This window comes from Polypterus senegalus, chromosome 7 (assembly GCF_016835505.1).
Source record: "Polypterus senegalus isolate Bchr_013 chromosome 7, ASM1683550v1, whole genome shotgun sequence".
In the NCBI taxonomy this organism is placed as follows: Eukaryota; Metazoa; Chordata; class Cladistia; order Polypteriformes; family Polypteridae; genus Polypterus; species Polypterus senegalus.
This window is the reverse complement of record NC_053160.1, coordinates 123,652,541-123,678,866: the sequence shown is the minus strand read 5'-3', so window position 1 is coordinate 123,678,866 and position 26,326 is coordinate 123,652,541. Positions and strand designations below refer to the sequence as shown.

Here is a 26,326-nt window from a genome sequence, read left to right as displayed (position 1 = left end):
ATTTCTAAAGCTTTGGGACTCCAGCGAACCACAGTGAGAGCCATTATCCACAAATGGCAAAAACATGGAACAGTGGTGAACCTTCCCAGGAGTGGCCGGCCCACCAAAATTACCCCAAGAGCGCAGAGACGACTCATCCGAGAGGTCACAAAAGATCCCAGGACAACGTCTAAAGAACTGCAGGCCTCACTTGCCTCAATTAAGGTCAGTGTTCACGACTCCACCATAAGAAAGAGACTGGGCAAAACGGCCTGCATGGCAGATTTCCAAGACGCAAACCACTGTTAAGCAAAAAGAACATTAGGGCTCGTCTCAATTTTGCTAAGAAACATCCCAAAGATTGCCAAGACTTTTGGGAAAATACCTTGTGGACTGATGAGACAAAAGTTGAACTTTTTGGAAGGCAAATGTCCCGTTACATCTGGCGTAAAAGGAACACAGCATTTCAGAAAAAGAACATCATACCAACAGTGAAATATGGTGGTGGTAGTGTGATGGTCTGGGGTTGTTTTGCTGCTTCAGGACCTGGAAGGCTTGCTGTGATAGGTGGAACCATGAATTCTACTGTCTACCAAAAAATCCTGAAGGAGAATGTCCGGCCATCTGTTCGTCAACTCAAGCTGAAGCGATCTTGGGTGCTGCAACAGGACAATGACCCAAAACACACCAGCAAATCCACCTCTGAATGGCTGAAGAAAAACAAAATGAAGACTTTGGAGTGGCCTAGTCAAAGTCCTGACCTGAATCCAATTGAGATGCTATGGCATGACCTTAAAAAGGCAGTTCATGCTAGAAAACCCTCAAATAAAGCTGAATTACAACAATTCTGCAAAGATGAGTGGGCCAAAATTCCTCCAGAGCGCTGTAAAAGACTCATTGCAAGTTATCGCAAACGCATGATTGCAGTTATTGCTGCTAAGGGTGGCCCAACCAGTTATTAGATTCAGGGGGCAATTACTTTTTCACACAGGGCCATGTAGGTTTGGATTTTTTTTTCTCCCTAAATAATAAAAACCATCATTTAAAAACTGCATTTTGTGTTTACTTGTGTTATATTTGACTAATGGTTAAATGTGTTTGATGATCAGAAACATTTTGTGTGACAAACATGCAAAAGAATAAGAAATCAGGAAGGGGGCAAATAGTTTTTCACACCACTGTATTAAGTTGAAGGTGCCAATAATTTTGTCCAGCCCGGTTTTTGAGTTTTGTGTGAAATTAGGGTTAGATGTCAGATTTGGCTTTTTTTTCTCTGTTTTTTGTGTTGTTCCAATGCACATAAAGGAAATAAACATGTGTATACCAAAACATTTGTAATTGCAACAATTTTCTGGGAGAAATGGTGCATTTTCTGGGAAAATTTCAGGGGTGCCAATAATTTCGGCCATGACTGTAAATGAAAACACAGTGGACATTTTTGTATAAGTATACTGTTTACTCCCATTGGAGGATTAAAAAAACTGCAAAATGATCAGTGGTGTTTGACATATTATTAAAGACTAATGGTTTGCTGGCATATACAACAAATGTAGTTCTGTGCATTCTGTTAAATAACTATTTAGAGTTCAAATTGCAGTGAATCAAAGATCCTGATGGTCATGCACATATACATATTGTAATGCATACCTGGACATCCCTGTGCTACAAGTGTAAAAATGATTAAGAAATGTTTGTTTTTGAGGCACTTGCAGAAGAATTGGATCACTTAAAATAAGAAAATTGAAGTGACTAAATTTATTTAATGCATTTTTAAGATTTTAATTGGTTTTGTGATCAGAACAGACCAAACTAGAGAACTTTTTAGTCAATGATACTTTGAGCATGTTTTATCATTATTAGAGGTGTGTATACAAACAAATGTCTCATACTCACCTTGAGACACTACAGTGATCCTTAATGTTGTGGAGTCATTGGCCTTAGAAGAATTCATCTTGCCACTGATTTACAAATAAATTTCCTATGTATCAGGGTATTCTGGCCGAAACCTGGTTGTGCTTATCAAATCGCTAAACTTTAAAATCAGTGGGAGATGGTTGACTGCAAATGGAGTCGAAGTTTTAAATGTTTGTGTCTTTTTACAAAATTAAATCGGAACACAAAAGCTTTATACTGTTACTTATTTCAGAGGTTGTAGCAACGGGGGGAGTTTTATGAGGTTGTGGCAAATGAGTTTTGGAGGTCCTTAGAGAGGTTCCAGCAAACATAATTCGATAACGTAGGTGGGACAAACAGACTGTTTGTTTTAGCTAGGATGGGATAATGGTGGTTCAGTTGCATGGAGCACAGGAGAAACTCCTAAATTCATTGACTATGCACTACCTGAAATGCTGCAGTGGCAGAACCATTGGATATTGCTACACAGCAATTTTGACCCTGTTTTTGAACTGTGGGCGAAGCTTTTGATTTACTCCTTAATCTTCATGACCATCCACACCTATCTTACTGAGATGAAATAAGAGTTCAAAATGATTTCTGTAATTTATATGTGGTGATCAGCAGTACTGGAGGACTTATGGGCTGAATTGCTGCCTCACTAGACCAAGTGGATCCAGTTGAGGTGGTGTGAGCCTACAGACAGAATGTCCCAGGTACATCCCTTGGGAAGATGTACAAAGCACAGCTCAGTATAAGAAAACCCTGTACAGAGCTTGTAGCTTATGACTGACCTGATAGTATCTGGGCAGTCCCAAGAGAAGGGGTTAGAAGTTGATAAGGATCTGATGACCTGCTCAGCTCATCTGATCTCAGCATGTTGCCACTGTGACCCTTTCTCAGGATAAGCAGACTGAAAGTGAAATGGAGAGGTTGTACCAAATCTTAGACAAATAGGAGCCAGTAATTACATCTATTGGTCATTATAAAAAGAAGGTTTATATCATGGATGGATGGATGGAATATAACCTTATTTTTTATGTTACTGTAATCTGTTGCTCATTGTCTGATTATTATGTACAAAGGTAGCAGTTCTTGATATCAGTATAATGTAATACAAAGTAATTTCTAATCATGGATCCATTTTTCTTTGTATTAATTTAGTTTTGATCAAACTAATGACAAATTTTGTGACCTAATTTAATAATTGATTTTGTTAGTATTCTTGAATTATATATTGCTTTTACTTACCATGACCATTTTGCCTATGTATTATGGTGTATTTAATAATGCATAAAAAGGCAAAGATGCTATAAAGCAGCTAAAAAGTTCCAAAACCCACATTATCATTTACTGTATTACCCTTCTTATTCTCTAGGTGTTTTGTGGGGTATGCTGTAATAGGAAATGCAAGCTAGAGTACATGGAAAAAGAAGCAAGAGTTTGTGCAATATGCTATGAGACTATTCATAAAGGTAAGTGCATGTAATACTGCATATATTTTTATCAAAGTTGGTATTAAATCTTGCATTTGTGCAGTGCAATTCACAGGAGGGTATGTATAACAAATAAACAAGTCTGTGCCTATCTTATTACGTATTATTCACATATGAAATGTCAATTTTTTTTTTCTTTGGATGACAATGGAAAGACTGTTGATGGTTTTGAATTCTGTGTATTTGATGGAATGTTCTTCCATGTAGCACCAGTTCTGCAATATTTTAAAAGCCTCTAGAAATGAATTTGTGGAAGTGACTTGCTGTCATTTATTACATTGATATAAATGGTCAGTGAGAAGCCGTGGAATGATACAATTGTCTTAACAGTTTGCAGTAAAGTCTAATGATTAAATGTCCTTTTTCAGAGGTGTGGTAGCTATTTCTCTTGGGTACAGCCTTGATGGGATGACTGCTGTTCTAAACGTAGCCATAAACACTTCCTACTGGCCAATAGACCGATGCCATATATGCATTAGGTTCTTCTACCAGTTTACCACATTCAGTGATCTATTTGCACATTCTTCAGACCACTACATGTTTCAACTTTCTTCTGTCAAGATGGAACAGTGCACCAGCTTTAATTGATAACCTTCTTTAATGAACTTTTTTACAGTCATGCAATAGTCACAGCTTATTGGAAAGATCCTTTATCTTATATCATTCGGTTTATCTAGTAGTGGCTGAGCTTTAGCTAGAAAAGTGCTGGACAGAGGAGGTTGCCGACTGCTGTATTTTGTCTTCACTTGGCCCCATTTCCTAGCTCTCTTTATTTAGGTTGTTTCTAGATTGAGTTGTGTATCAGTAGAAGATAACTGGCAATATTTGTATTAAACAGAGTAAAGGTTGAACACTAAATACTTACTTTGATGTTTTAAAAGGATTTGGTGATATGTGGGGATGCTCCAATCAGGTTTTTTAAGGCAAATTCTAATCACCAATTTCATGTTACTTGATCGGCTGATCAAGATTTTTTTTTATTTTTATAAATTTCTTCATCCTTTTAAAAAAAAATGTACACCATTCTCCTACATAAACAAACAAACAAAAGCCTTGTGTCTTATATTAAAGAGTATTTTTATAATTAATATATGGACCATAGATGTTAACTGTGCATTTTTATTAACAAAATGAAATTCTGTAGGCTTATTGTTCAGTGACCATGAAATACTAAAATAAATAACTTTTTCTTAAAATACATACTTTAATAAAATATTTACAAAAATATTTATCCATAATACATATGGCATAAAAGAAACTTATCATTATCAATTTATTTATAGAGCACATTTAAAACTACATCAGTATTGCTGTAGTCAAAGTGCTTTTCATTAAAACATACAGTCAGTCAGTCAGTCAGTCATTGGCCAACCTGCTATATCCTAACACAGGGTCATGGGGGTCTGCTGGAGCCAATCCCAGCCAGCACAAGGCAGGAACAAATCCCTGGCAGGGCACACATATACACACACACACACTAGGGACAATTTAGGATCGCCAGTGCACCCAACCTGCATGTCTTTGGACTGTGGGAGGAAACCAGAGCACCCGGAGGAAACCCACGCAGACACTGGGAGAACATACAAACACCACACAGGGAGGACCCGGGAAGTGAATCCAGGTTTGCTTACTGCAAAGCATTAAAACATACAATGAATATCAATAAAATAAATAGAAATAAAATACAATAAAATGAAATGCAGCCAGCCGTGAGTTAAAGAAAAGAAAGAAGATGACTAAGAGTAGGGCAACCATCAGTATCAGTGAAGGTCACTGAAAGCTAGAGAATAGAAACAAGTCTTCAATCTAGTTTTAAACAGTTCAATTGAAGGTGACTCCTTAAAATAATGAGGTAAAGAGTTTGACAGATGAGTTGCAGCAGCTACAAAAGTCCTGTCCCCCTTAGCTTTGATTAGTGCTAGGGACCATAAGTGACAACTGACTGGTAGATCGAAGTTCTCTGGATGGTTGGTGTAAAACACAAAATTCAGATAAATAGGCAACAAAAATTTTAAGTCAATTCTGAAACTAACAGACTGCCAGTGTAAAAAAGCTAGTATTGTAAAAGATAATGCTCCTGTATATGCTTCTATGATAAAGCTTCTAAATAAAATGCTTCTATAACTACAAGCTGTCATATTTAAGTTTTTTCTGTAATGTACCTATTTGAATCCATACTTAATTAAAAAAAGTAGTTTTCACCATTTATCTAAAAACAACAAATATATATGTTGAGACATCCTTACTATGAACATGGAGAGAAGGCTAATAAGATCTTAGCTCAGCAAATCCACAAGCAGGAATTTAGCAATGCAATACCAGTAATAACATAGACTCATTGACCAAAAAGCAAACATTGTTGACCATAAAAATATATTGCACCCATTTAGAGACTACTATAAGTCCTTATATTCTACTCTACTCACTTAAAAAAGACAAGACACAATATAATGTGTATTTTGATGCATTACAGATACCATAGCTAAAAACTCTCAGTGCAGAGGAAATGGATAAACATCTGATGCTCTCAGAATTACTAGACGTTATATACTCGCTTCAGAGTAGGAAAGCAGCAGGCCCTGATGGCTACCTTGCAGAATTAAAAAAAAAATTTATTTAATTTGTTGCTCTTTTATTAGCAACATTTATAGAAACCAGAGACAAAGTTCAACCTAAGACGTTTCGTCAAGTGTTAATTACCGTCTTTCCTAAGAAAAATAAGGACTTTCTATGTGCATCTTACAGACCAAACTTACTCCTGAATAGTAACGTTAATATTCTTTCCAAAGTTCTAGCTAGAAGGACTGAGAAAGTAGTCATAAGACCAAACTGGATTTAGTAAAGGCAGACACTTTACATTACAGACATTGCAACATTGTTTTAGACTACTTCAAACTAGAATGTGTTACTAGACAAGGATGCCCCTTGTCACCACTGCTATTTGCAATCGCCATTGGCAGTTCACTTTTGAAATGGGAATTATCAGAAAAGGACTTGAACAGAAAATATCACTATATGCAGATAATATGGTAAGCATATATGTCAGATCCACAAAATAATATGCCTGTAGTCCTAACAGCACTAGCAGATTTTCAAAATCTATCTGTTTCAGATTCTAAATAAATGAGGTTATGACTGAATCTAATTTCTTAAAAAATGATTAGTTAATGTATATGGAGATGTTTTGAAATAGATAAAGAAGCTCACAAAGAATGTTCATCTTGACAGTATTGATTCTTCTTACTAATGTGAGATAGAGGGTACACCATCCGTTCACATCTTGTTTGTTTTCTTTCATGCAGACAGTAACTTTTTGTTAAAAAAGAGCTTTATATTTATTTGTGATGTTTACCCCTTGGAATTTAAACTGACCTGCTAAAATAAATGGGAAAATGTCCAATCTAATATTGTGTGCACTGGAAAGAGCACACTTTTATTCAAATTAATTTTGAGTCCAGATATCTCTGAAATTCTGCTACTGCTTTATGGACTACTGGTAAATAAGTTTGTGGGTTTGATATATACAGTAACATATCATCTGCATATAATGATATTTTCTGTTTAACACACATATGTTTGGGCCAAACTGAAATTTCTGCAATGTGGTAAATAGGGAGTCGCATGGCAGTTGTAAATTAAGGTTGCTGCAGCCTGCAGAATTGAGCATAGCTGGATGTTTGAGGTGCGGCTTGATGTTGGTGCAATATACAGTCCTAAGTTACTCTTGCTGCTAATGCTGTGTTCACATACCATGTTTCATTAATCTTGTTATATGTGTTGCTTAAGTCTCTATGCATCATAGCTCTAAAAAGATTGTTGAAAGAGTTGGGAAAGTGTCACAAGTTCAATATGCCATGCCTTAAATGGTTGGTAATTCCCAAATTGTTGGTAAACAACCTTATCAAATAGTATTGAATTAAAGAGACGTCTTTTTAGGTGTTGAATTAGTAATTAATACTTCTGTGGTATTTATGTTAAAATGGAGGTGATTTAATGGGACAGGGAGTGAAAAGCTTTCATCTAATTTAAATACACAATAATTATATGTTTCCTTTATGAAAAATCCACTTACCAAGGAGTATTCATTAACAGCTTACCTTTGACTGAAGAGTCCGTTACTGTATTCCCTATAGGCCAACTGTCAATCTGTTACACCCAGTAAGAGAAACCATTGACTCTCTTCATCTTGCTTATTCATTTTTTTAAGAGGAAGAATAGCTTTCAAGCATCTCACAATTTTAAAGAGTAAGATTTGTAATATTCTGTTACAGTATTTAACACATTAATATCAATGTTTTAATTGTAATTGTTATGCAAGTTATTTACTTGTAAAATGAACCTCTTATGTTAGTTTTAAGGCTGTCAGAGTAACCAACATTACAATGTTCCATATTTAAAAAATTATTAGAACACAGTTTATTATATGTATGTTGCCATGAAGTAAGTTGGGGGGTGAAAAAACATCTTATGGACATTGGGTTCTTTTTGTTTTGCTGCAAAGACAGAAGTAATTTGTAGGTTTCTAGAATGCTTAGTTGTAGTACCACATTATGCAGTGTGTCAGTATCATTCAGTGAGTAAGCACACTAAGTTCAATTAAAGTTAATTTTGTGTTTCTTCAAATTCCTTTGTGATACAGTCACTCTGCACTGTAGCTGACTTCTTAGTGCATCGCTCCATGTTTGGTGCCTGATTTTTTGTTCTTAAATCATGTAAAATGACTTCTGTTTTCTTTTAATAGTTTCCCAGTATTTATTTCTGTAAAATGCTTTATAACATTTGCGAGCGTTTTTTACTTTTGATCATTATCGCCTTTGGAATTCAACGGGGCACTTACGCTCGATGTGTGCAGGAATCCCCAGGTGTGTGGTTGGTGCTGTTCATTTACAGCCAGGATACGCTGCTGTCACTGAGACCAGCTACCAGTTATTCTCCATGTATTACTAATATACAGGATACATTAAGAGCTTTGAAACCCAGAAAGCAAGGAAAAAAGAGGTGGACTTTTATGTCTGAGATGGGGAAGTTTTAAAACACATTTGCCAACTATCATCATGAGCAATGCACAGTCCTTGTGGAATAAACTGGGTGAGCGGAGAGCATCTGTGCGATACCTCCACTAGTACCAAGAAAGCTGTCTGATGTACTTTACTGAGGTCTGAGGTTGAGTTTAAGAATACTGACTTAGATACAGCTGTTGAAGTGGAGGGATCTGATTGTGTATGACAAGACAGAAACTCACCATCTGGTAAGCAGTGAGGCAGTAGCGTCTGCCTTTACATTAACAAAAGGTGGTACAAGAATATCACTGTAAAGGATCATATCTACACATCTAATATTGAACTATTTGACACAAGAGTATAATCAATTATTTGTAGCAGTAGTTTACATACCGCTGCATACTGATGTGGGAGCTGCAGCTGAGACAATTCTTGAAACCGTTCAGAAACTAGGAACCAAATCACCTGGCTCTTTCAAACTTGTGATGGGTGATTTTAATGTATGCACTCTGGAATCAGTATTACCATCAGTACATAAATATTAAAGGGGACAAAACAATAGACAAGTGTTATGGAAACATCCCTGGTGCCTACATACAGCATCAGCCTTGAGTGCATCTGACCTTGTTGTGTTTAACTCATTACTGAAGTTCAAACAGTAACTGAAACAAGAAACAACAGCTATACAAAAACACAAAACTGGTGCAAGGACATTGTAGAGGAACTACAAGAATGTTTCTCTAGTAGTGACTGGGATATGCTGACATCCTCACAGTCAATGAATGAGGCCACTATCACTGTAAGTGAAAATATGAAGTTCTGTGAATCTATGATCCTTTTTAAGTAAAAAAACTCTCAAGGTGTGCCCTAACAGTAAACCATGGTTCACTAAAGAGGTTAAAGCATTGCTATTGGAAAAACAACAAGCTCATCAAGAAAATAAGATAGAAGAAACATACATCTTTTTATTTTGTTTAACCTGTTAATCCTTTAATGTAAAATGTATGGGGAAAAAAATCAAGCGGTGGTTTAATGGTAACAATCCAAAGCAGGTTTGGAAAGGCCTAAAAACAATAACACGACTGGGTTCTAAAAAGAGTGTGAATTTTTTCCAGTTGTCAAAGACCAGAAGCTTTTAGCAGATGAACTTAACTTTTTTTTACCAGATTTCAAACAAGCGATTTAAGCACCCAAAATGTAGTATTAAAGGATAGGCTTTATAAAAACACCAGAAATTCTGTCGTGATAGGGTTCAGTTTATCTGAAGTGGATAAAGGCTTGTAGTGGGTTATAAAACAAACATGGCAGTGGGGTCAGTTCTGCTTTAAGCAGCTCTCTCCGTTTTTTCCTTTGCTTTTTAACACTAGAACCCCTAAAGCCTACGAAAAAAGTCGTAATCCCAGGCCACTTTAAATTCCTTCACACCTCTCCATCATCGTCTTTTGGTTTGGAAATGTGTGAATCCGCACAAACAGCAAGCAGCCTGCTATCCTACTGACGCAGCTAAAGTTCTCCCAGCTGAAATTTCTTTATCTGGGTGTGAGGTACCTGGAGTTGTATAAGGTAAATAATATGTCATTATTTTGGAACACATACATTTCATGTGTATTCCATGTCTATAATGATCTGGATAAATGTAGGATGACAGTAAATGCGAGGCAGGAAATGCTGAATACATACCTAAAACATGTTATAGTAATAATGTATAATGTGGACTTTAGTCCAAATATCAAACAAACATGTGCTTTTATTCAAGAATATAACCAAAAAAAAAATTCAATTTACATGCTCAAATGTCAATCGACATAAATTTGATATGTCTTCTTGGATGGTGCAGAGGTAAGAACTGCTGTCTTATAATCAAAAGGTTGTGGGTTAGAGTCTGGGGTGCTTCTCATTTTGAGTAGTGAGCTGCTGTTATTATTACTATAATATAATAAAAATATATATTTGACTTGAGTCTGTAACCTACAGTGGCCCTGAAGTGCAATGCGCCAAAACAAATTAAATCATATAAAAGCAAATAGGAAACACAAATCAGAAAATGCAAAAACAAATCAGAAAATGCAAAAACAAATTGAATACGCAAAACCAAATGAGAAAACACAAAAAAAATTGGAAAAGAAAAAGCAAATCAGAAATCGCAAAAACAAATTGAATGTGCAAAATCAAATCAAATATGCAACAACAAATAACAATACACAAAAAAAATGAGAAAACACAAAATCAAATTAAATGTGAAAAAAAAATCAAACAACAAATGGAGCAGCATGCAAACAAAATGAAGACTGCACAAACAAATTGAGAAGCATGAAAACAAAGAGAGCAGTGCATAACCCAAATGGAGGCGGAAGAAACAGTGAAAACAAAAGTTGATCATGATTTAATCCCAGCTTTTCAATAATCGGTGTTCTGGAAGCAAGAATGCTGTAAGGTAAAATATATTTCTTATATTCAATTTGTTTTTGTGTATTGTGATTTGTTGTTGCGTATTCAATATTTCCTTTGCACATATTCGTTTTTGCGTTTTTCTGATTTGTTTTTGTTTTTCAAATTTGTTTTTGTGTTTTCTCATTTTGCACATTCAGTTTCTATTTGTGGTTTCTGATTTGCTCTGGTGTTGTCTCATTTGCTTTTGCGTATTCAATTTACTTTTGCATTTTCTGATTTGTTTTTGCTCATTGCACTTCAAGGCCACCGTAGTAACCACCTGGTGTAAATTTTTGGCTTCTTGTAAACGTTAGCACTTTTTCTTTTTTGCTTCACTTTAATTTTATCAGTGATGCTCATGTGGTACAATGAACTTGCCCTCTCTGAGATGATGCCGTTTATCCCCATTCTTTTGAGCAGAGATAACCACAGTTGATGCAGTGGTTGATGCCTGCTTAGAACTATTTGTTGAAAGAAGAAGCCTTTTTGAATTCTTGGTACCATGTGCCATAACACGGAGTACAGGGGAAAAAAATGTTTAAATGACAACTCATGTTCAAATGGCATAGCATTTTCAAATAGTAACATTTTCATGTATGAGTGTGTGTGTGTGTGCATGCGCGAGAGAGAAGCAGAGACAAATTTGATCTCATTAAAGTGATTGCTGGAATATAAAATAAACACATTTGCAAATATATTATGAAACAAGTGTGCTTGTATTCAAGAATAAAACTGAATAATAAGTCAAGTGACAACAAGATACCAAGAAGACATAATTCGCCTGCATGTGTGTTTTTGCTTCTATCCATTCACTGATTATCTTCTACAGTTAGTAAAAATTTACACTGGGTGTTAGACTCAAATCCAAGGTGGCTTCTTTTTGGGCTCATGCACCGTCAGCATGGCACTGCCAGATCTAAACACTAGTGTGGAAAATTGTTTGAGTACTAAAATGACTTTAGCTGCAGGGGGAAGTTCCTGTACCATTTTACTTATGGTGCCAAGAAGAGTTGTGTTGTGGTGCAGCAGTCTATTACCCAGCGAAAGCGCTGTGAAAAAGTTGTCTGTTGTTAAGATTGCCTTTGACCAGAAATGGCTCCATAAGCTTTATGACCACAGACTCAGAAAGTCTTTCTCTTGTGGGACGACCGGTTTTTCCTAAATAAGGAGTGGCATTGCACATATATTTTGTCTCCAAATCTGCCGCAATTTAAAATTTTATGCCAGATTTGTCAGGATTGGTTGAGATGTACTTTCTTGCAATACAACAGACCTAGGTTGCAAACCGTTGCTAATCGACAGTAATACTGTATGTTGCCCTGCGTTGTAACTCAAAGCACAGTTCTCAACAAAACTCGGTTAATTGCTGGTTGATTTGTAACAAAATAAATTTAAAGAAATTAGTTTTGCCAAGTTAATACTTTGAATTTGGAAAACATGTTACTTGGTAAGTTGGATTTAAATATTGCATGATAAACATATTCAAATACTGTCAAAAGCTATTAAAACCCAGAAACACTCTGTATCCCATGTATTTTTTTCTATGTCTTGCCAAGTAGACTTTCTGAAATTGGCAAAAATTTTACATATTACTTCATAGTAATAATGGATGATAAACATACACAAATCTATACAGAAAGATATTAATACCAAGAATCACACCTAATTTTTAAGTCGCATGTTTCACACATTTCACAATCTTCCATTGCCCTTGTTAGTATTTAAGAGTCAGCACCTTCCTTTTTGATGCATCTCTGATCTTCAGAAAAGGTTATTTAGCTATTCTGACCCTTAACTCTTCTCAAATTTTAATTATTCATGTTACAATAAACTTTCTTTCCTAGTGCAGAAAAGATAAACCTGTTGCAGTGAAGTATTATTTTTTTTAAGGTGTTATATTGCAAAAAATGAATTGATAAGTATTTTGTTTTTAGTTTAGGCATCATAGCTGTTTATTCTCCTTAATTAATCAGTATTTTATTACTGATAAAAACAATTTTGTAGACCTTCTTTCTCAGTTATGCTGTGAAGAATATGATTTTTTTGGTGACTTAGTTTGTTAGTTTCCCTTTGATAAACATCAATAAAATTAACAGAAAAGACCCTCAGTAAAAGAGAGGCTTTTGCTATATTTCCTTTGTGTATTTAAACTGAATTTCCTTTCGTACAGCTCAAGCCTTTAAAAGAATGATGAGTCCTACGGGTCCAAATCCAAACCCAAATGTGCCTTCTGAATATTGCTCCACCATCCCACCCATGCAACAAGCAAAGGCAGCGGGAACGCTCAACTCTCCGCCTCCAACTGTAATGGTTCCTGTGTCTGTACTGAAGCACCCTGGAACTGAAGGTAACCTGCATAGTGAGTTTAGATTTTGAAATTTGTTAGTGTACAGATTGTAGTTGTACATCCACCCCTCAAATACCATCCTCTCTCCCAGACCATATCTGCGGGATATCATCTGCGGTATAATTAACCATGGGTCAAACTAATATAATGTTCTAAACTCTTTTTCTCTATAGTGTCTGTAGATTCTGTCGTCTTCGTCGTCGTCATCTTCTTCTTCTTTTGGCTGCTCTCGTTAGGGGTTGCCACAGCGGATCATCTTCCATATCATTCTGTCCTCTGCATCTTGTTCTGTTACACCCATCACCTGCATGTCCTCTCTCACCACATCCATAAACCTTTGCTTAGGCCTCCCTCTTTTCCTCTTCCCTGGCAGCTCTATCCTTAGCATCCTTTCTGTCTCCTGCTTTCTGGTCAGTGCCACCGTCTCCATCCCATATAACATAGCTGGTCTCACTAACGTCCTGTAGACCTTCCCTTTCACTCTTGCTGATACCTGTCTGTCACAAATCACTCCTTACATTCTTCTCCACCCATTCTACCCTGCCTGCACTCTTTTTTTAGCTTTCTTCCACAATCCCTATTACTCTGTACTGTTGATTCCAAGTATTTAAACTCATCCACCTTCACCAACTCTACTCCTTGCATCCTAACCATTCCACTGACATTCCTCTCATTTACACACATGTATTCTGTCTTGTTCCTACTGAACTTCATTCCTTTCCTCTCTAGAGCATATCTTCACCTCTGCAGGGTCTCCTCAACCTGCTCCCTACAATTTGCTATACATCACATTGTCATCAGCAAACTTCATAGTTCACAGGGACTTCTGTCTAATCTCGTCTGTCAACCTGTCCATCATCATTGCAAATAAGGGCTCAGAGCCGATCCCTGATGTAATCCCACCTCCTCCTTGAATGCATCTGTTACTCCTACTGCAGACCTCGCCACTGTCACACTTCCGTTATACATATCCTGTACAACTCTTACGTACTTCTCTGCCACTTCCAACTTCTTCATACAACACCACAGCACATCTCAAGGCACCCTGTCGCATGCTTTCTCCAGGTCCACAAAGATGCAATACAACTCCTTCTGTCCGTCTCTATATTTCTCCAGTATCCTCAGAGCAAACATCGCATCTGTAGTGCTCTTTCTTGGCATGAAACCATACTGCAGCTCACTAATCATCACCTCACTTCTTAACCTAGCTTCCATTACTCTTTCCCATAACTTCATGCTGTGGCTCATCAATTTTATCCCCCTGTAGTTATTACAGTCCTGCACATCCCCCTTATTCTTAAACTAGCAAAATACCCGCGCTTCGCAGTGGCAAAGTACTGCCTCTAAATTTTTATTAAGAAGAAAATAAAACCTTTTTAAACTGAGGGAAAATATACCAATAATTATTTGTTAAGGATCTCTTTGTATACCACATTGTGAGTTCAGCCCTCCGGTTGTAATATGACCAAGCTATGCGCTGAGTTTACTCTTGAGCATGCAGCGTACAGTTGGCCATGTGAACAGTAATCTTGTTTCAAATCTCACAGGTTGGATTGCTGCTGTCATAATCGGTTTGAGTTTCATGGCTCGTTTCAATTACGAGAGTATTTGTAGGACTTGTGTTGAAGAGATATTAGGCATCTGTCAATCGTAAGTATACAACCGGTTTCATCGATAACTTCACATCCAGCTTTTGAGAGTATAACATTTATAAACATCAAAGTGTCCACTGCTGAAATCGTCACCTGTCAATCTAAGATGTTTAAGAGGCATTGGCGGTTGTCGAAAGGTGTAAAATATTTGGCCATTTCGGTACACTTGAAAGCGACAACCGAACATTTCAGCGGCAGCCATCAACTCACATGCAGATGCATTGGTGAAGGGCTTAAGCATTTCAATCTTATAGTGCTCCTGTGTAGTATAATTATCTCCTGTACCGTCATCAATCCACACCTTGAACCTGTCCCAGTCATTCAATACATAAGACACAATGTTCCTCCGGATATCAAGAGTGAGCCTGATATTGCCGTGCAATATGTAACACAGAGAATGGAAAAGGTAGGTGCCATCTCCGGGCATGGAAACCACTCGGTAAGTGACAGTTCTTTGATCGATGGTGATCACCTCGATAGACATGTTAATGGGGGTACGGTTGGAATGATAAAGGAAATGGGTAGCTGAACAATGTAAAGTCTAAAAATACCTACACAATAACTATAATCGTAATAAATGAACAATAAAACAGCGGAGAAGCCATGGATTAAATAAAAGGGCTGTAGTTATCGGCAGGGAGACGTGAATCCCATGGCGAAGCAAGGAAGGGTATTTAGAGACTGGAGCGACGGACGGCCTTATATAGGCAGGCAGCCGACAACGTGGGAGGCATTGGAATGGGGGACCCAACGCCGCCTCACACCGTGACCGAGCTGCAGGCTATGGACATATATATGTACGCAAGTAGGATTCAGTTAACGTTGGGAATCCGCATACCAAATTTCTTGAAGATGGGGCCATGAATAAGAAAGTTCAACATGGTGGACGTTGTTGACTGTTATGACCGTTACGTGTAGAATTTCAAAATGAAACCTGTTTAACTTTTGTAAGTAAGCTGTAAGGAATGAGCCTGCCAGATTTCAGCCTTCTACCTACACGGGAAGTTGGAGAATTAGTGACGTTGGAAAGTTCAATATGGCGGCCGACAGTGGCGTCATACCACCGAAATAAGTGCGTACATTGGTTTTGGTTAGCGCTGGGAAGCAGCCTACCAAATTTCATGAAGATGGGGCCATAAATAAGAAAGTTCAACATGGCGGACGTTGTCGATCGTTATTGACTGTTATGACCGTTACATGTACATTTTCGAAATGAAACCTGCTTAACTTTTGTAAGTAAGCTGTAAGGAATAAGCCTGCCAAAATTCAGCCTTCTACCTACACAGGAAGTTGGAGAGTGAGTGAGTGAGTGAGTCAGTCAGTCGCCTTTTATTAGTATAGACATAGGCACCAGTACACCAACAGGTTTCATTCATCGAAGTGTTCACTATGCAAATAGCTACCCGTGAATTTTAGATGTTTAACAGACATTCCCGGTATTAACTTGTGCTAAACGTACCATGGTGTGACGTAAGGGGAACTGACTGTAAAAAGGCAAGGAGGCGCGTATTTTGAACGAAAAGGGAGAAGACAGTGAAGGACCGGAAAAGTGAGAAGGAAAACTTTTTAAATAAAAAGCTAGGAAGGTGAATGGAATGAAGCAGCCAGTGGTAAAGCAAGGAAGACTTCGTAATAAGGACGGTTGGGTGCACGTAGAAGGTGTAATAATAAGATTGTTAAGCCTTATGATAATGTTCCCGCACGGAGGATTTAGGGAGACGCACTGGGTGAAGTATAATCAGAACCTCTCTACAGTTTTGTTTATTTTCGGTTGTAAGGTTCATCAAATTTACGTATCATCTAAGATATGTAAATACCAGTGGCAGACCGTGCATATCACACCTAGGCCTTCAGTAGTGCTCCGTCTGAATCAACCCGCCCCTCAAAAACTAATTTATGGTTATAAAAACCATCTTAATATGCAGAAATACAGTAAAAAGAGCCACTGCATCGCAGATAGATAACTCCTGTAGCCACAATAAATGCCTTTATTGAATAGACAAACCAGGGGTGAACAAGTTCCTTTCTATTTCAGCTACAGCCGCGATACACATAAAAAATATCGATAATAACCATAAACTTGCAATATTATTTAGGAAAATAGCAACATTTTACTCACCAAAAATTCGGATTATTTGTAAATAAAATACATCCTCCTCTCTTTCCTCAAAAACAGTTCAATTACTCTGTCGTACAGATTATCCGTGCGCTTCAGTTCCATCAAAATGTCCCTTTCTATCGACATTGAAGCTAATGCTGAAAGTCGAACCTGCCCTGTCGTATTTCTGGCATAAGTTTTAATTCGCTTTAGGGCTGAAAATGTACGCTCGACATAAGCAGTGGACACGGGAATGGTCACCGCCAAATATACCAATGTGTACAGCTGCCCCATGCTCTCATTCAGATTTTTTTGATGAAGGAAGTCAAGGAGATCAGTGGGAGATTTTCCTGCAAAATCATCCATGGCATACATTACAGTCAGTTCTGTTTTTAGCCGAGACAGATCAAAAACTGCTCCGTGGTTCTTGTGTTAAACTGGAGGAGGCTGCATGCGGAAAATTTTTCTTGTATTCCCAAAACTTCTGGGGGTCGAGGAGAGTGACAAACATAATTTTTTCGTGGTCTTGAAATGTGGTCTGTGTCTGGCAAATAATATTGTCCAGAATCCTGCCATGGAGTTGGCGGTAGTGTGCACGAGGATCTTGCGCTCGGAGCTCCTGCGGTGCGGTCAGTGGCCTCGTAGAGTTCCTAATATCGGCTTCTATCCTATCAATGGGTCTGAATACGGTGATGTTGCCGTACGCCTGCTAGAGGGCCCTACTGACACCAACTCAAAATCTGATTGGTTGAAGCAACAGTTTAGTCGACATTTATTCTGTGTTAGAGGGCCTGCAGAGCGGATTGTGAAGGCCTCTCTGCCTGGCAACCAATGATGGCTGAAATGTGATTGGTTAAATGCTTTAATACAAAAATACATGTCTGGAAGCAGCACAACCATCGGAAAAGCTATGAAAGGAAGCGGACAGACTATTTGGAATTATTTAATAAGTATTCATGGACAAAATATAATTAACATCAGTTTGTTATTCAGATATTTCTTTAGGCCAGCAGAGAAGGCCTTGCAGGCCCTGACGGCCCACCACTGAAGCTCATGGTTAACTCATCAGCTCTTACATCACCGGTCACCGCCTGACACAATTCTCTGCCACTCTCTCTCCAATAAGATAACGGAATAATCTGATCTTAGTGTTTTCCTCTGCCTCCGGCATTGCAAGTTCTGTGTATAATGTGAACTCGTCCTTCCATGTTCTCCATGACTTCGCCAGGTCTTTAGCATCGTGGCTTTATACCCTGCGTCTTCTCATTAAACTTGTATCTTGCGAATATCTTGTGCGATCTTACGATGTCCACGGCTTTATTTAATGTTAGCTCAGACCCGACACTGAAAAATTTCTCTTGCACTTTAGCTAAGGGAGGGTTTCCGCAGTAGCTGCACTTATGAATATACTAAGCACAGTCCTTCACCTGCGAATACTTACCTTATATGGGCAGGCACTCAATTACGTGGGAGGCGTGATGATGCGAGACGCAACTCCGCCTCACACGGCGACCGAGCTGCAGGCTATGGCCGTATACAGTATATGGACGAAAGTAGGTTCCAGTTATGACCGTTACACGTAGAATTTCGAAATGAAACCTGCCTAACTTTTGTAAGTAAGCTGTAAGGAATGAGCCTGCCAAATTTCAGCCTTCCACCTACATGGGAAGTTGGAGAGTGACTGACTGACTGACTGACTGAGTGAGTGAGTGAGTGAGTCCTTCCTTCGCCTTTTATTAGTATAGATAACCTCATTATATCCATTTTTGCCAATCACTACAAATTCTGTTTTCTCCTTATTTAGTTTGAGGAAATTACTCATCCATTCAGAAACACCGCTACGCCACGGAAGCTGGTGTATCGGTCTTGAACCTTTTGTGAAAGTGTTTATTTGATCTTTGGACTTCATGCTTCACACATTATATAGTTTATGCCTACATTTTGTCATTTATTACTAAAATATGAAAATTTCTGTTTTAACAATGTGTTTACACAGATTATTGTAGAACCTGAACACACATGAAATGTATGTGTTCCAAATAACGATCTATTATTATTTTTTTTCTTATTATTCATTTTTCGCAGGCGTTGGTAATTCTAGTGTTAACACCAAAGCAGCTGAAACTGATTAACAACCCCCTCTGCTACTTAACTGACCAGATCAATTTCCCAGAATTTTCATTGATTTGATGCTATTTTCTGATTAAAAAGTGTTCCTTTAATTTTTTTTTGAGCAGTATATATCCAGGGCCTTACAGTGTTTATAATAACTGAGGTTTCATCAGCCTTTGTTATCTGCATTACTATCATTCCTGACAGGACTTAAAATCATGATACTGCTGTGATTTCTCAGCTCAAAAACTCATAAAAGGCTTCAAAAATCAAAAACTTTTTTTTCAACAATTTTTGAAGGCCTGCATATGCAAAACAGGCCTGACCCTGAAAGTCAAGATGGGCCTAGACCTATGCCTCCAACAGACAAAATGTCAGTAAAGAGGGAAACCATTAAAAGCACTGGCTGAAATAAAACAAATCAAGAGCAAAAAGTGAATTTCAAAAATAACAAAGTTAAGTACTAAATAAACCATAAAACCCAATAGCATTAAATATGTCCAAACCAACAATAAAAGTAAAAGTCATGTGCCAAAAAGAGCAATACAAACAGCAAACAGAAGGGGAGCCAAACAAGAATAGCTAAGAAAGCTGGATAATTCTTTTGCAAATGACTGAGGCAATCGGGTAACCCATATGGAAAAGGTCAGGAAGCAATAGTAGACCTAAGTACGTAATTGAGGGGAAAAGGAGCAGGACATAATTAAACATAAGTTAGAAAGTAAAGAATTCACAAAAAATGAAAAAGATAACAATGATTACATCCTAACAATAAGTACCACCTGTTGTCATACATCTAAATGAAAAATTACTTCATTTACCTGGGTCACAACTCATCGTTCAGTGCAAAAAAATGCTCACAACAGTTTGGGCTGACTGATTTTATTAGGAAAGAGGTGATCTTTTTGGTTGACAATCACACACAACTTGGGCATTGTATCAAATCAAAAAACACGTTAAAGATGAAGGCACATACATCTCTTTTTTAGTCAATATGTGGTTAACCATGAACTACATCTATTGATTATAGCAAAGAAAAGTTGATGAATGTATCAAACAGCATCACAGGGTAATAAATGACAGAAATGGAAAAATGAGATTGGAATATCAGTCCAAGAGATAACAGAACATTTGGAATATTGGAAATTTGTTCCAGTTGGATGCTATGTTAGCGAACACAAAAAATTAATGGGGGAAAAAAACCTGTACTCTTACTTCACACCATCATGATACATTATGAAACCAAGTATCATTGCCTATGATTTATAAATCAAACATGGGATGGTATTTTGTAGTTTTACTCAAGAAAAATCACTTGCAAATGGTAGACACAGCTTGCTGTATCATTGAAAACTGTTTTGTGGGATTCTGAGAAATTCACATTGGTTGAATTTTTGTCAGAAGTTTAAACTACAAGCCCTACTCATTACCTGTAATCATTCAGAAAGGCTCCATCATAGATTGCTTGTCAGATTTTTAAGGAGCAAAAAGATAATTCTGTATAGGAATAGTGTAAGGCCCTATGCAGCTTTTCTTTGCTTGGAGAGAATTGAAAAAATGGCTGGTTTCCCCATACACCCTGTAACATGGACCTAGCTTCCTCAAACTTCCACAAGAACCAATTAAATCCACAACAGAATAGTTTTTCATAATAATCACTGGAACTGCATACTTGTTTTGCATGTGTAATGCTTAAAAACTGTTACTATTTTGAGATTCTTACATTTGTTCTAATTAATACCTCATTTAGTGTCAGTAAGAGAAAACCAGAGTACAGTAGTGAGCCAATATGACATCAAAAGATTTTGTGTGCTCGTATTTTTTAAAAAGTTTGTTTTTCTGTGCGTTACAACATGGATGAATGAATAATGCTTTAGTAAAATTGCATGTTTTCCTGAATTTGCTTTCTGTCGAGCTTTGGCAAAGCATGCAAGTATAAATTGGTAGACTGATTTTGATCAATTCTAAATTGGCCCAGGGTAAGTAAGCTTGGATGTGTGTATTTGTGGGCTCTCTGTTTGGCTGGTGACCCATCATGTTGTTTACCACTTCGCACCCAGTGCTGCTCGTAATTTGGAAAATGCAGATTCTCTGAAAGTCAGAAACCCTTGTACTTGTGCACATTTCAAGGGGCAATGATTTTTTTTTTCCCCTCCATCACATGCACATGACTGATGTGCACATGGTTTTCTTCACAATTACTGTTGAATTTATTACAATTTGTGATTATGTACCAAATGTGCTTTCTGCTGGCAGGAGCTTTTTCACCTTTGATGATATCTTGTCAAGATTCTAACTGTGGATTATGTGCGTCTTAATCTCTTTCCATATTCCCATATATCAAAGAACACACCGTGCAAAGCCACCAAAAAATACACAGAACCAACAGTCATGTGAGAAAGTAATTATACCACAAAATATTTTTTTCTATTTTAACATATATTGACTTATCAATATTTAGTCTTTATTGAAACAGTATATTTAGAGAAATGTGATTAAAAAGGATCATAAAATTTTGCATTCATTCAACAAAAAGTGAACAGTCCATTTCAATCTATGGAAGAAGTAAGCCCACCCTTGGCTCTAATAGCTGGTATTGTCCCTTTTGTCAGGAAAAAAAAAAACTCAATGTAGATGTTTCCTATTACTGTCAAACAGTCTCTAACATTGACTTGGAGAAAGTTTTTTCCCATTCCCCCATACAAAATCCTTAGAGGGGGTGTCTTTCCTTCACAGCTGGTTTCAAATTCCCCTCCCCTACCACCCCCACATCATCTTAATGGGACAATGTGGGAGGCTTTCTAGATCTAGACTTTGACTTCTTCAACCCTCCATATCTTTATTTTCAGTAATTCGTTGGTGTATTTAATGATATGTTTACCATCATTGTCATGTTGTGAGGTCCACTTTCAGTTGAGCTCCAATCTTCTGACTGATGATCTCCAATTACCCTCAAGCACCCTCTGATGCATTGAAGAATTTATAATGAATTCTATAGTGGTGTGCTGCACAATTCCTGATGCAGCATAGTAGCCACATACCTAAACATTTCCTCTATCATGCTTTATAGTTGGTATCAAGTTCTTCTGATCAAATGCTTTCCTAAGTATTCACCAAAAATGCCTTTTGGTACTCTGACTAATAACTATCTTTTCATCATCTTTCCAGAGAACATTGCTCCAGAAATGCGATCTTTTTCTAGGTGTTCAAGAGCAAACTTTACTCTTGCTCTCATGTTTTTCGTGGGCTTCAAAGGTTTCCTCCTGACATACCTCCAATGTACGTCTAATTTGTGTAGCCTCTTTTTAATGATGGACTCATGAACTTTGACATCAGTAGTGACAAGAGCTAACCTTATGTCTGGTAATGAAATTCTGGTGATGTTAAGAGACTTTTTTCATCTTAAATTTTGCTTTCTGGCTGCCCTTGCTGGGATGAACTGGCCTGCACAAGTTTGCAGTTGTTTGATATCTTCTACACTTGTAGATGCTCTTCTGGACAGTGGAACAGTTGATTTCCAACTGTTTGGAGATCTTCTTAAATTCTTTCCCAAGCGCATGTACATCTATAGTTATCATTCTAAAAGCCTCAGAGAGCTCTTTTGATCTTGGCATGCTGATAACATGCATTTCAATAACAAAGAGAAAACCAAACTTAATGTCTAAGAATCCAACCTTGGTTCTCGGGGCACACTGTGGCTGCAGGTTTTTGATAGATAAATACTTTATTAATCCCAAGTGGAAATTTACATAATCCAGCAGCAGCAGCAACAATATTAAAGAGTAATAAAAATGCAGGTAAAAACAGACAATAACTTTGAATAATGTTAGTGTTTAACCCCCTGGGTGGAATTGAAGAGTCGCATAGTGTGGGGGAGGAATTATCTCCTCAGTCTGTCAGTGGAGCAGGACAGTGACACAGTCTGTCGCTGAAGCTGCTCTTCTGTCTGGAGATGATCCTGTTCAGTGGATGCAGTGGATTCTTCTTGATTGACAGGAGCCTGCTCAGCACCCGTCTCTCTGCCACAGATGTTAAACTGTCCAGCTTCATTCCTACAATAGAGCCTGCCTTCCTCACAAGTTTGTTTGGGCGTGAGGCATCCTTCTTCTTTATGCTGCCTCCCCAGCACACCACCGCATAGAAGAGGGCACTCGCCACAACCGTCTGGTAGAACATCTGCAGCATCTTATTGCAGATGTTGAAAGACACCAGCCTTCGTGTTTGCGCCCTACATTACTGGCAGTCTGGCTTTGTTTACATTGTGCTGCTTGAAAGCACGAGGGTTCTCAGATTGGTAAATGAGTAAACTGGTAAACAGTTTTTCCACCTCTTGTAATTTCTTTCTTTACTTCGATTTCAATTTTCTTCAAAACTTTCTTCACTTGCTTAGAAGTCAATGGAAGGAGAAAAATGAACAGAGCTCTTGCAGCCACGCGGCTTGCTAGCTTGCTTTCTCTCTCTCTTTCTCTCTCAGCACGTACAGCCTGCAGATAGGCAGGCAAACACGTGCAGCAATCTCCTCCTCCTCCTCCTCCTCCTCCCCCTCCCAAGCAGGCATGTGCTCTCTCTCTCTCTCTCTCTCTCAGCTCAGCACAGCTCAGGCAGGCAAGCAGGCAAGGGAAACTGGCTTGTTCGTATACCGAGTGCGTGGTTGTAAACCGAGGCAAAAGTTTGGCGAGCTTTTTGATCGTGAACCGGGACGTTCGTGAACCGAAGTTCCACTGTATATGTGCAGCATTGGGCACAGATTAAGAATGAAACCTGAAACTTACACCTCTATCACTAGACACAATCACTTATAGCAGTCAGCACTTTCAAAAACATATACTCATTGACCAAGCCAAAATAAATTCTGACTCATCAAAATATTTTCTGTAAAATTAAATTGATACTTTATATGTAGATTTATTTTTCTTCATTGGCCACAACATCTTAGATTAATTTTTCTATATCTTGTCCTTAGAAAAAAAGACCTGCATGCAAAGTAGCTTTACCTGTTGTAATGAAATAATTACTTTGCAAAACAATGCAATCATAATTGTTAAATGATTAAATTAAAAATAGGTTTGGGGCAGATTTCTAAGAAAACTGATGAGATTCATGACAGTAAGCGCATGCAAATTATTGTACTTCGATTACTTGGTTCTCATGAAATGGAGTGCCATTTGATGATTGTTTTTGGAACTGTATGGACAGTGAAAACAATCCCTTAAAAATACAGGACTGCAGTTATGGTGGTAAGCTCTATGTGGCAGCAAGGCAACAAATTAATTGCCTCAGGTAGGACTTTTCTATGGGCTCACCTGTTAGTTGCTTTCTACATATCATAAGAAAAACTGAACCTGAGTCCACACTGGACATTTCCATTGTTACTAGTGGTATTATTTTACCCTTGTTTTAATTCCAATTTTTGTTAAGCTGTTTCATAGGAACTAAAGGTTTACAAATGAGAAGGTGCTATTTGCTGAATTTATCAGATTTTTTTTTGTAGGAGCCTTTACACAGCACAGCTAAAAGCAGAGCTTTTTTGTAGACTTTCAAATGATAGTATCCTTCTATCAAATGATAGCATTTTTCTTAATACATTTGGAGTTTGTCATGAATAATGTTTCTGTTGAAGCTGCTATTCAGTGTATAGTATTCACTTCATGCTAACAAAATGTTAAATTACAAAATAAGGCAACTTTATAATTAGTGAACTTTTTGGCAGCTATTGAATAACTTTATAACCTTGTGGGGCTCGTGGGGTGTTTTTGGTGGCAGATGTTGTTTTCCTTCATATGTATCATCTAACAATGACAGTTTAAGTATAAACTAATTTTGAGAATATTACAGCTTACATTTATGGTTTTATTTGGAATTGCTCAAAAAAGCCAAAGTAAACAGTTCTAAGGTGCTCTTCAGTTTATTTTATTTGATTTATATTGTGGCTGCATCAAAATGCACTTGCTTCCTCCACATCAATAGTTGTTGGTTAGCCAAATAATTTGTACAGTTCACAACGAAAAACCTTTTTTTTTTTTTAATACTTTGAATCAAAATGTAATCATGTAGTCTTCATTTGGGCTCACGGTGTTCAGGAACTTTGGAGATTAAATGATTCTTCTTGTTTTATTTCCATTGGAGCAAAGGTCAAGGTTGCAGAGTAATGGGCATTTACAACCTTGCACTTTTGTCTGGGTACTAGAGCAGTGGATGATTGTTGAGTGATTCTTAGATCACCATATTAATCAAAAATTAATACACATTTTTAAAATGTACATTTTTTTTTATCAGAGAAAGGCACAGGGTAAACTATATTATTAGAATAGTGTATATCATTTCTCCAACCTAATTACATTGTTAAATTATTAGCATCACACCAACCAAAGTAAATGCAAAGTTATATGCTACCATAATTCTACATAAGTTTTAAGTTTTGTTCACACATTTTTTTATTGTTACAATGCACTTACATTGAGTTCTGCTATTGTGTCACAATGAGGAAGGATATATATCAGAAAAGATTAATCCTCAGGTTTATATATTGCCTTTTTATTTCAAATCAAAAGCTTGGGCCAACTTTAGATTTTAGAAAGTCAAAAGAGAGCTCACCATGAACATGGCTTTATGTAAAATCTTTCATGGAAAAATAAGGTACCATGGAAAGACCACTAATACTGTACATTGCATGCATTCCTCACTTGACATCATCCTCAGTTAAGCTAGGACAAAGCAAAACCTCAGGCTAGCCTATAAACTTTAAAGTCCATTTCATATTTTATGTGTAAGGATCTCAAAGGAAATCCTGGTTTCTGCAATTTGACTCATCCATTGGGACGAAGGTACGTTATACCATCGGTGTTTTTTTTTTGTTTTTTTCCCTTAGACATAGTTGTGTTTGAAATGTACAATCAAGCAGAGTCAAAAATGAAGCTTTCAGTTAGCAATGTTGGTAAAATTGCTCAGGGATGTGATGCATGGAATTCAAGGGCTGTACTGACTTATGTCACAGTAACATGACATCACATAACTTGGGATGAGCAGTATCTGTCCTCACACTGGCATCATTAAGCAGTTCTGCTCTCAAGTCGTAAGGTGGAAACACGCCAGAGCTAAATATTTATTTTTTGTTTGTAACTGTGTAGTACATTTCTGTGTAAATATGTATACAGTATTTGGATGGAAATACTTTTCCCTTTAAAATGTAATATTCAAAGTTAATTTAGATTTTTAAATCCAATGCTGATTCTTAATAGCAAACATGTTGCATGTGTGGACTTACTTGTTAAAATGCTATACGTTTCCAGCGATTCTAACAGTATGCATTTTCTTTTTTT

The 26,326-nt window shown here is 37.4% G+C and overlaps 1 protein-coding gene across 3 annotated transcripts in view; it reads left to right on the top strand.

The window, feature by feature from the left end:
• Positions 1-26,326, top strand: part of zfyve16 (zinc finger, FYVE domain containing 16) — a 137,523-nt gene that overhangs the window by 84,330 nt on the left and 26,867 nt on the right. For 2 of the 3 annotated variants that reach the window (XM_039759238.1, XM_039759237.1), the window contains 2 exons: positions 3,251-3,347; positions 12,969-13,145. In XM_039759238.1, the coding sequence (XP_039615172.1) occupies positions 3,251-3,347; positions 12,969-13,145 (274 nt within the window). The remainder of the gene's footprint in view (positions 1-3,250; positions 3,348-12,968; positions 13,146-26,326) is intronic. The other variant, XM_039759239.1, reaches the window with a different exon arrangement.